Source organism: Notolabrus celidotus, chromosome 12, assembly GCF_009762535.1.
Source record: "Notolabrus celidotus isolate fNotCel1 chromosome 12, fNotCel1.pri, whole genome shotgun sequence".
Taxonomy (NCBI): Eukaryota; Metazoa; Chordata; class Actinopteri; order Labriformes; family Labridae; genus Notolabrus; species Notolabrus celidotus.
Window position 1 is genome coordinate 3,951,331 of NC_048283.1, and position 12,101 is coordinate 3,963,431.

Sequence of the window (12,101 nt, forward strand, 5' to 3'; positions counted from 1 at the left end):
TAACCCTACCTCTGAACAACACAACTGATGGTCTCAAACATATTAAGAAGGCAAGTCATTCTACAAATGAACTCTTGACAAGGCTCGTGTTAATTAGAAACCATTCCAGGAGACCACTTCATGAAGCAGACTGAGAGAATACCAAGAGTGTGCAAAGCTGTCATGAAGGAAAAAGGGGGCTACTTTACAGAATCTAAAATATAAAACATATTCTGCTTTGTTTAACACTTTTTTGTTCATTAAATAATTCCATATATGTTCTTTCATAGTTTTGATGTCTTTGGTATTAATCTACAGTGTTTACAATAATTAAAATAAATACAAACCCTTGAATGAGAAGGTGTTTCTAAACTTGACTGGTAGTGTATATTGGTGCAGAAAGGAAGGACTCACACATAAGGACCCCAAGGAGTGCAGACTGGAGCCCTGATAGAAAATATGACTGAATCACAGAGAGGTATAGTGCAGTGAAGGAGAGATGCTCTGAAATGTCTGCATAATGTTTTGTCTGTTCAGCCCCACATGATTCAGTAAGAACATTTTCAGTCAGCACTCTCGTCTCCTTTTCTTCTTTGTGTCCTTCCTCGCTGCAGCTTTCAGCTTTCATCAACATGCATGGTGTGTTTGCTGTCTGTGTTTGTGCATACATGTACATTACAGTTTCTGTGTGATTTGAATTGATCTGATTTAAATATGCATTGTTTCTATTGACTTCTTTATTCCTTTATTGATTTACAAGCTGAAAATTAGCGACACTGACGGCGCACATTTTTTATTGCCCTCAAGTTTTCTATTTTCCTAGAATCTTGTTTCTCAGCCGGTGTGATGGTTCTCTGCTGAGCAGAAAGATTTCTTACATCTCATGTGATGATGCTGCAGCAGCTCTAAAGCCTGACTCCATTACTATTGATTGTGTCCACTGATGCAACCCTAGAAACTGAGCTCATCTCCACTTGTGCCCTCTTCTTGCATCTCTCTGGGCAACAGCCCAAATGTCTCAAATGTCAATGACACTGTTTAGAATTTCAATGATGGTTAAAAACATTTGGCCTCGAGCAGCTGAAACACCATTCTCACACAAAAAAACAAAAAGGTTATGACATCCACTGAGACTCTTTAAATCAGTGAAATTAAAAGAGGAGATTTGTTTTTGCCAACTTTCCTCCTCTGTTGTAATGTGAAGTCAATGAAACATCCAACTGAGGGAAATAAACTTTACAAAATACGTTATTACGCCTCCCCTCCTCCAATATCCTGAAGACTTATGGCCATATTCCATAATTGCACACCTCCCAATTTATGTCCAGTGCCATTTCAGGCCAGTGTGTGCAGCAGCACATCAGATTGCTATGCAGGGGGACTGGGAATGAAACATAAAACATTCATCTTCCCTTTAGGCTCAGGCAGGCAATTTATTTGAGTGCCGTTTTTGTCATTTTAGACAGAAATCTCTTTATGTTCTTGTTTCTCCTTCTTTAAATTCTAGATGAAATGCCTTGAGAAGATAAAGAGGAGAACAGTGGCTGTCGCTTGTTTGTAAAGAGTACTCATGTGGCTTCAACATAGATCTTCATTTATTTGTCATCACAATGCAGACACTCAAAATAAACCCATTGCATAAGTCTGAACTAAACACAAAGAATAAGAAAAAATGTCTCAGGAAAACAATCAATGCTTATCTCTCAGCATGTTTACATTTAAACTGTTGGATGGAAGCCTGGGTGTAATGTCCATGCTTTAACCTAACAGGAGATTTCACCAGGGGGTGTTTAAATCATGAGGTTTTTATTCTTTTTTAGGCTGTATCACTGGCAAGATTTTATCCTTTTATTTCATATTGTTCTATATTTTCTATTTTCTATTTAGGATTGTTTAAATCTTTTATCTTTTGTTGTTTTTATTCCTAGAACATTGTTTTTATTTCTCTGTTATTATCTTTAAATTTCTTATTTGTGAAGCACTTTGTAACCCTCTTTTAAAAAGTGCTATACACATAAAGACTATTATTATTATTAGTTACACCATATTGATGCAGAAACGAAAACCTCAAAGCAGCTATCAGCTACCTTCAGATTAATTGGCGCTGATTGAGTGATGAGAAAAAGCTTCTTGGATTCAGGAGTAAGATACTATAAACACAGGTTTTGTGTAAAACCTGAACAGCTGATAGACATAAACATATACAAGTTATAGACGATGTGCTCTTACAATATGTTGTTACTGCAACTTTGGACTTATTATATAGTTCTCTCAAATCCTCTGAGCACATTTGGATCTGGATGAAATTATTGAAAAACTGAGCTGTCCGTCTAAAGACCTTTTTGAGCTTAAAAAATATCAAATGGACTTGCACAGTTTTCAAATTCAAGCTATAGATGTAGTCACTCCTAGATATTACATAATGGTCGCTTTATACAGCAATATTTATTTTATTTTTCTGGTATTTACATGATTTTATTGTAAGGAGTTCACTTTATTTTTATATAAATTTTCTGTTATTGTAATGATTTTATTTATTGATTTAATTGTAATGATTTTATTTATTCTTTCTGGTATTTTTAGGAAATTCAGTTGTTGCAGCAAACCAGACAAAAGTGCAATCAAGAATAAGTTTCAATAAGTAAAATACCATAAGTAAAAATTAAAATAGATAAATTAAGATAGTAGAAGTGTAGTTACTCTCCAAGGATACTGTCCTTCGCTGTTGTGAGGAGTCTCAACACATTAAAATTGTATGAAGGAAAACATTGTCCTCAGCATTTAGTCATACTGAGTTTTGCAGAGTCATCCTACATCAAGGCTTCTGTTAGGTGAGATCAAATCCATCCATCCATCCATCCATCCATCCATCCATCCATCCATCCATCCATCCATCCCTCCATCCATCCCTCCCTTAATTATCCCACTTCTCTCACTCAGAGTTTTGGGGTTCTGAAGCCCTTTACTAGCTGTCTCTGGGTGAATCCATCACAGGACTGGCATATAGACAACCAGACCCAGTCGGGCTCACAAGGCAGGCAGTTTAAAGACATCAATTCACAAGCATGTCTTTGGACTGTGGGAGGAAGCCCGAGTGCCTGCAGAGGATTTATGCACACACAGCGAGAACCCAGCCAAGATTTAAACCAGGAACCTTCTTGTTGTGAGACATTGGTGCAAACCGCTGTATCAGTGTGCAGGAGGGATGGATTACTGTCACAAAACCTACTCCCTCTACTGTACTCTCATACTGCTTGAGCCTGCAGAAGCTTAATTGTTGTTTCACAGTGTGTTTTGTGTGTTAAACAGAGAGGGACAGGTGAAGATGGAAGGAGAGGCAGGGAGAGAGATAATGGAAGCAGCAAAGGAGCTGTAGGCTTGGAAACAACACAATCAAATGGTACACATCCATCCAGGTAGCTACATAACTCTATTTCATAAAGGTGTTTGGGGTTTATTTCTTAAATAGATCATAGATGTGTGCACATTTTCTTTCCATCTTGATATTAATATACAGAGCGGGGAATTTATAATGAGAACTCTCTGTATGCTTTCACATCTCGTACGTTCGGTCCTTGTGTCCCTAGAAATCAGAGAAAGAAAATTGAACCTCCTCTCCCACATGTCCCCCTGCATCATCTTCATTCTCTTTTTCCATTTGTCCCCATTTCCCGGCTTATCTCTTCCCCTCCATTTTATCATCTTCATCACCCTCTCTATTTGTCTCCATTTCTCCTCCTTCATCTCCCTCCTTTTTTCCCGCCTTCTCCAGGAGCGTATCCCACAGGTTGCTGCACTTACCGCCTGCAGTGTTGAATGCTAATGGAGCTGGCTCGTGCGTGCCACAGTGACCGGAGTAGAGATGGCTTGCAAGGAGGAGGAGGAGGAGGAGGAGGAGGGGGGAGGAGGTGGAGGAGGAGAAGAGAGGAAAGAGGTGGGGAGAAGTAAAGAGAGAGAGATGAGAAGGAGGAAGAGAAAAAATGGTGTGCATAGGACCTCAGGGTTTTTCATAAGGGGAGGGAGGGGAGCGATTGAAGAGAGGGATGGAGGGATGTGACGTGAGCGAGCGGGAGTATGGAAACTGATCATTGCAGGCAGAGCAGTGTCGCTCTCTCTCCCCCCTCTCTCTCTCCCTCTCTCTCTCTCTCTCTCTCTCTCTCACTCCACATCCCCAGCTCTGACCAGACTGTCAGAGAAAAACAAACATCCACATACTCACACAGTGACATGCAGCGCAGAGAGCTGCTGCTGCTGCTTGTGCTCCCTCTTCTTCTCTCCATACACAGACACACACTCTCTCACACTCCAGCTAATTACACACACACTCTCTCTCTCTATCTCGTCTTGCAGCTGACATAAAGAGACCCAGAGGAGGACACACACACACACACTTACACACACACGCATGCACGGGGCAGGAATGTAACCAAGGAGCTTTCATCTGGAAACATCTGCCTGGAGGACTCCTTCCTCATCTTATCTTCTGTGGCGTTCGAGTCCAGCTCTGCAGCAGGTGAGCGGCGTGTTGATATCACATCTCATTCATTTGTTGTGTGGCGCAGTGGCCACTTCATGCTGAACATGTGTCATAATTGTTGTGTCTTTTGGCTGTAATTGTGTTCCTCCCTGCACCAATGGAGGACGCTGAAGGAGATCTGATAACACTGTTTGTTCTTTTATTGGTAAAGGACGCCGGCTAAGTCTTCTGTGAGGATGCTCTCTGCAGTTATAACACCAAAGAGAGAGAGAGAGGGGCAGAGAGAGAGAGGATGATTGCAGAGCAGAGCACAGCAGGAACATGCTGCACACATCACTTCTATATTACAGAGGGTATCGCTGTGTTGGAATTCACAGGAGATTTAACAGGAGCGTCTCTTCTCTGTTTGTGTGATACATTAAATAAGACGTTGTCGACAGTTCTGGTTCCAGCTCCAACAGTAGATCAAAGTTTATGCGAGGGAGGCTGATTCCCACGCACCCAGCATGTGAGCACAGCAGCACCAGTGGCTTGCACATTGTGTTGACTGAAGCTTTCCCCCTTTTTTTGTGAAGTCTATACAAAAATAATGATTGTGTTTTAATAATTTATGCAGCTTTTGTTTATGCAGTGGCCTTTTCGTGGCACCGCATGCTCATGTATTCTCGCATGGGTGAACACTTTGCATGAGTCCAAACGTTTGTATCTTACTAAAAAGCACATTCATGTAGCCCGTACTGTCTGCAGGCACATCTCTCCTCCTGAATGAACACATCCACTTGTTGATCCAAAGGGTTCAGTCCACTGTAATTGGAGCAAATGCTTCCCTGGTGATGCAACACACACATACACATACACACACACACACACACACACACACACACACACACACACACACACACACACACACCTACACAAACATCCAATTACAAACACCCTTCATATGTAATGGTAAGATTGAAAGCCAGGTTGTGTTGTGCTCAGCAGCAGCAGCAGCAGAGTCGTGAGGTTGCACTAATTAGTGAAGCTCTGACAGTGACTTATAATTTTGTTTACCTGGTTCATTAAAGGGGTTACATAAATATCACTTGACTCTTCGGTCTGATGAAATGATAAACATGAGTGATGCATGTTTCCATCCTCTGAGAAGAGAGGTTTATGATGCACAACAGAAAGTCTTTCAAACGATTTTACTTCATCAGAAATATTCTTACCACGACTTAAAATCAGAATTCAATACCCAGGAATTACATGAAAAAATTAATAAGCAGTGTTCAATAACAAGACACAGACTCCTGCATTCTCCAGCCTAAAATTACCTCTTTTTTTTTGTGATCAAATTGTTACTTTATTGATATTTGTTTACAGGTTGTTCACAAGCAAGATATTGATCAGCGCAAGCAGCAACATGATGCTTGTGCAAAAAGATAACCTTATACAAATAAGGAAGGGGATAAAAAACAAAACAGAACAACATAATGATAATAAAACAATATTAATAGATAACAATATTAAAGAAATTAAACACAAACCCCTCCTACCCCCATTCCAGGCCATCATATATGAACGCAATCAATGCAGAAGGCTTTTGAGTTTTGCAGAAATCACTTACGCCCTGTGAACTCGGGCTGTTGAGAGTTCAAGGTACACGATATCTAAGTACGTTGAGACCCATACTCGAAAGGAAAGTACGTGCAGGGGGTTTCCAACGTGTTGCAATAAGCTTTTTCGCTGCTGTGAGATCAGCTAGTACCACCCTTTTCTTATTCATTGTTAAGCCTGTATTAGCAAGATCATTTAATACAAGTGTAACAGGTGAAAGAGAGATTCAAGGCAACCATCCCGCCAGATAATCCTGAAGTATTTTTTTATTAAATTAAAATTTTGGAAATATTTAAAGCTCCTGTGAAGAACTTCCATTCAGTGTCAGTGTTAGCGCCCCCTGTGGACCCCTCCTGGTCATGTGTAAGAATTGTTTTTAACAAGAAACATCTCATACTGCTTTCTTTTAAGAGTTGAATGCATAGTTTGTGCAGAATCTTCTCCTCGTAAACAAACTAATGCTAACTGGCTTGCCACTGAAGCGAACGTTAGCCTTGTGGAGGTAAAAGGTCACACTCAGAGTCTTGCGAGAATGAGAGTATTAAAAGCTGTATGCAAGATAAGCAGCCAAACATGTTCATAACTTGATGCCACAAGCTGGTGCACTCAAATCTTTAACGTTAAGGTCCATAATCCATTCAGATAACTGACTCTTTACACCCTAAGAGAAACCAGACATCTTTAATCTTAAAGTCTTGTTCACTTTTGGAGGTCAACTAAAAACTTCCCACAGGAGCTTCAAGTCAAAGTGAGGAGTTTATGACTTGTTATGAAACAGCCTGAAATGAATACTGGTGCCTCTTTATGACCAACAGAACGAACAAGACCATCAATAACAAGACTGGGTATTTCTTTTCTGTGATTTAAAATGTCTGGAACCACTGTTCAAGTTTTGGTGTCACATGAAATGATTTACAGCACACTGAGGCTCGTCCTTCTTTCCCTTTTTCCACAGCAAATGTTAAGGAAAGCCTGATGTGAAATTTTCTTTTGTCACGAAAACACTGATTACACATGTACAAGACAAAATCAGTAAAGGATGCTGCTCTGTCCACAGGGGGCGCCAAATTAGACGTAAACAGAAAGTTCCTTAGAACTTAATGTCTGCTCAACATACACTACCAGTCAAAAGTTTGGACACACCCTCTCATTCAAGGGTTTGTATTTATTTTAATTATTGTAAACACTGTAGATTAATACTGAAGACATCAAAACTATGAAAGAACATATATGGAATTATTTAATGAACAACAAAGTGTTAAACAAAGCAGAATCTGTTTTATATTTTAGATTCTGTAAAGTAGCCCCCTTTTTCCTTCATGACAGCTTTGCACACTCTTGGTATTCTCTCAGTCTGCTTCATGAAGTGGTCTCCTGGAATGGTTTCTAATGAACATGAGCCTTGTCAAGAGTTCATTTGTAGAATGACTTGCCTTCTTAATGTGTTTGAGACCATCAGTTGTGTTGTTCAGAGATAGGGTTAGCACACAATGGATAGCCCTATTTGACTACTGTTGTAATCCAGATTATGGCCAAAGCAGATTATTTCATAGTTTTGATGTCTTCAGTATTAATCTACAATGTTGGAAATAATTAAAATAAATAAAAACCATTGAATGAGAAGGTGTGTCCAAACTTTTGACTGGTAGTGTGCCTAAAGTTAATTTAATTTTCAGCTGACGTATACATCTGTCAATGGGAAGTGAGGAGCGTATGCCAAGTGTATATAAAAAGGCAACATCTTATTTTGTTGAAACAAATTTGACTCAGTTTAAATGACTCATAATGGACCAGCCTACAAATGCAAATTTCGCCTGAACTCGATCATGTTGTCATCATAGCAACCAGCCAGGTTTATGCAAGGTCATCTGAAAGCTGCAGCAGCTCAGCTCTGAACCCACTTAAAGTCAAAACCAGGCTTTTTGTGCAAAGAAGGACTTTCCACTTCACTTTCACTTGTTGCAAACTTTTCATGACAAGACACTCAAACCTGAACAGCTGAGCTGACGTGTTCATTACCGCTCAGAGGTAACCCAGTATCTGTGAATGCTCTGGAAGTTTCATAGTAGAAACTTCAAAAACCCAAAGTAACTAGGATGACTGCTGACTGTTCTTTTTTTCTAAATGATATAACATATTTTTTATGGCATTATGCTGCTGAATGGAGCCTAGCAAAATTACTGTGCAAGCTGTAATTTCAACTCTTTCAAGATTACTTACCTAAACAGTATTTAAAATGCTGCACAGACGACTGGACCGAAATAACATGAGGTTAAATGTTCTCAGACGCTCCCTACAACGTCCTTTAAACTTTCTGTTGTTTCCATCTGTTAACATGCTCAATCAATATCAAATAAAGGTTGATTCTGTAGCCCGCCTCCATTGCACGTTAGCTGACAAACATAAATGTCAATGCCTCAAATGTCAAGTCCCTGCAACATATCGGAAAACTGGTGAGCAAGAGACAAAAGGACACTCGGCTGTCGGGTTGTGAGGACGAATGACGGAAGGCGGGAGCAGGCAGGAAAACAGGGACGTGAGATGACCAGATGATGAGTTTAATGAGATGAAAATAAGCTCTCTTTTGTAGCTGCATGTAGTGGTTTATCTACTCTACTACAGACCTGTGACAGGGCAGAAAAAAAGTAATTTCATCAGGCATTTTCAGCCTCATCTTTGCAGAATTACACCTGTTGTTGTTTTTCAGACGCCCCGCTGTGTGCTGCTGCTCGGGGAATGCTCGGTGGCGGAACAGAGGAGGTCTGAACACGATGAGCAGCCAGGACAAATGGGTCACGCTGACCCCAGCTGAATTCGCCCTGCTGCAGGAATACACTCAGTGTGAGTACAGGAGCTCTCTGTGTGTCTGTGATGACAAGATGTGTTCAGGGGGTCTCTCCATGTGGGATGATGATGATGCTACTTTTCAGGAACAGTAATTTAGCAGGTGACATATAGAATGACACCCTCAGGCAGCCACCGGGGACACGAAGCCCTTCTGTGTACAGCTGCTGTGAAATCTGTTTAACTCTTTGTTGGCTTCTCTGAAAAGAAAGAAGGGGAAAGCTACATCTCAGAGAAGTCTTATACATTAAATGGAGCTGTGTCATACACTATACAATATCATCTTATTCGTACTGCATCAGAAATGCCAGGATGTGTCCCAGATTGGTCAGAATTTCTAAGCATGAGGCAGGAGCTCACTAGCCGCCCCAAACTGCATTGCAGCTCTTACAACAGTGGAGCTCCCCAGCCAGCAACAAGCGGTGTACAAACTTCAAATATATATATTTTAATACCCATGCAGTTGTTGAAGTTATGAATATTTTATGCTGTTGTGTTTTATTCTCTAAATTATGGGGATGCTATCTCAACCATCGTAGTTCACATCAGGAATAACTGGGATTGATCAATCAATCTCAATCAATCTTTATTTATATAGCTCCAAATCACAACAAGCGTTATCTCAAGGCGCTTTTACAAACAGAGCAGGTCTAGACTCTATGTTCTATTATTATGGAGACCCAACATCAAGACAGGATACAATCCAGTCCCATCTTACAGACAGGACTCAGTCTGATCTCATCTTAATCCACCATGAGCAGAGCACTTTGCAGCATTTAGCAAGTTACAGTGGCAAGGACAAATTTCCTTTAACAGGCTGAAACCTCCAGCAAGACCAGACTCATGTTAGACACACATCTGCTGAGACCGAGTTGGGCTTTGAAAGAGAGACAGAGGAGAAAGAGCAAGAGAGATGATAGTGGTGAGATGGATAGTAGTAGTTGTAGCAGCTGGAGTCTGGCATGTCCACAGCAGCAGGCCATCTACGGCAGAGATCCAGAGGAACCTACGAGACAAGGGAGCTCAGGGACTCCAGAAAGGTCTATGGTTAGCAACTTTAATGGGACAGGAAGAGTTAAAGCAAGTCAGAGTGTGTGCCTGTGTGTCAGTTCCACCAGCAGTCTAAGCCTATATTAGCATAAATAAGAGCTGGTCCAAGCCTGAGCCAGCTCTAACTATAAGCTTTATCAAAAGGAAAGTTTGAAGCCTACTCTTAAAAGTAGAGAGGGTGTCTGCCTCCCGGATCCTGACTGGTAGGTGATTCCAAAGGAGGGGTGCCTGTTAACTGAAGGCCCGACCTCCCATACTAATTGATGAAGTCATGTGACGCAGAGAGGACGTGCATGTTGTCAAAGGCATACTAACCTTTAAGTTAGTGGGCAGTATGTATGTAGTACATATGTGGTTTTGTACACAGCCTTTCGGTGCCTTTAATAGGGGTTGTGTTTACCATGTTCACGTGAGGAAACTACATGTAGACCACTCCAGTAAAAACCTTCCAAGGAGTAGCACCTCAAACCCACCAAGAAGTAGTCTCTTAATCTTTTCCCGTTCAGAGCCTCTTGAGTATTTTAGGTTTTATAGCTCATTTCACTGCTTTGACTTAACACACCACACTAAAAGAGCAGTAGCTGTTCAGTCAGGTCCAATCTCTTTGTTTGTATACGACCAAATCCTGGAGGACAGTGGAAGAACTCTTAACATAAAGAGCCCATACAATCAAGACCAGCGAGTCCTACCATTAGGAAGCACTTTGGTGAAGTGGTAAAGAAACATGTTCATGTAACAGGCAGATGCACACAAACACTTCAGGTTTCTATCTACTTCAAGACACATTGTGATTTAGGGATTCAAGTTCTTTTCAAACCTTGCTTATTTAATTTCTGTTGCTTGTCATCTTTGACGGCTGATATTTCTAAATTCAATCTGGTCCAAGGGTTGCAAATTTTTCTTTATCAATAATTGAGACCAGGACATCAGGCTTTACAGCAAGAGACTCTTGGCGTCATGAATTAAAGAGAAGTGGATGAATCTGAAAAAGTAAGAGGCTTCGGGTAAAGACTGATGTTTTGTGTGCTTTGATTTATTTTGAATCAGAACATTTTTCCTTTCCAAAGAAGCCTCCTGCCTCATTAGTCGGTATAATTGAGCAGGTCATGGAACAATACCGCTCATTGTAAGAGAGGTAGACTTGTGGTTGACTCTGTCAGCAGCAATGTTTCATTTTTTATTCAGATGACAAAAGATTAGATAAAAAGCCTCGTGTCTTTATTCTGTTTTCTTTATTCTGAGTCTCTGTTGTCCTTGTGTCGAGCATCAAGGTGTTCTGTTGCTGTACAGCGTCTGTTTCTATCCTCCAATTAGACGAGCTGACGGAGTTCATCTCTGTGCTCAGAACTGAGGCTGTGCTTTCATGTTTATGACTGCAGGCAGCGAGGAACTGCAAGCATAAAAGGCACAAAAGGCACCTGTCAACTACACAGAGCAGTCACATGTAGGTAAATAAACAGATGCACAAGAGAGGATTCAGATAAAAGTTTCATCCTTGTTATCAACAAAACACACAGACTGTATGAAATATAAAGGTAGTCTCAGTGTCATCATCAGATAGTTTTGTGGTAAGGTGTTAGGAGTCCAAACATGGATATGTTACATAAGATAAGACTTTATTGATCTCCTGCAGCCTGTTGCACCAGCTGAGTTTGAATGTTATTTCTCATTTAAGATGGAGTTTACACTCTACTAACGTTTTGGGCGTTGCACCAGCTGAGAAAGTTCCAACGTAAGCCTAAGTTACAACATAGTTCTTACACTTAGCTAGTAGGTGAAAGGGTGGAAATTGATAAGATTTTATCAATGTCAATGCCATTGTCGATTCTGCTTATCAAACCAATTCCTTATCAATTCTTCTAACGATTCCTGAGTATTTTTTTTGAGGGGTTAAAAAGGAGTTCTACACCGTCTTCTGCACCAAAAGGAACCATTTAATTTTTTTCAAAAGTATGTCTGCACAAGACTGAACATGAGCATATTCAAGTTGAACATACTGAACAATAGGTTGACCTCATTCACGGCAGCGTGAGTCCGGATCTGGACCCTCAAGCCTGGAGGAAAATACTTTGAATTTGGAGAGGAAAAATGCTTTTCCGCCGGGGGTCATCGTGGAGGTATTTTACCCGCTCTCTGTGCCTCATTTTCA

General features: G+C 40.7%; 1 protein-coding gene across 1 annotated transcript in view; it reads left to right on the top strand.

Annotated features, from left to right (window-relative positions):
• Positions 1–8,765: 8,765 nt before the first annotated feature.
• Positions 8,766–12,101, top strand: part of dgkb (diacylglycerol kinase, beta) — a 103,133-nt gene continuing 99,797 nt past the window's right edge. Inside the window, exon 1 of the mRNA XM_034698136.1 lies at positions 8,766–8,899. Coding sequence (XP_034554027.1) covers positions 8,830–8,899 — 70 coding nt within the window. The 5' untranslated portion in view covers positions 8,766–8,829. The remainder of the gene's footprint in view (positions 8,900–12,101) is intronic.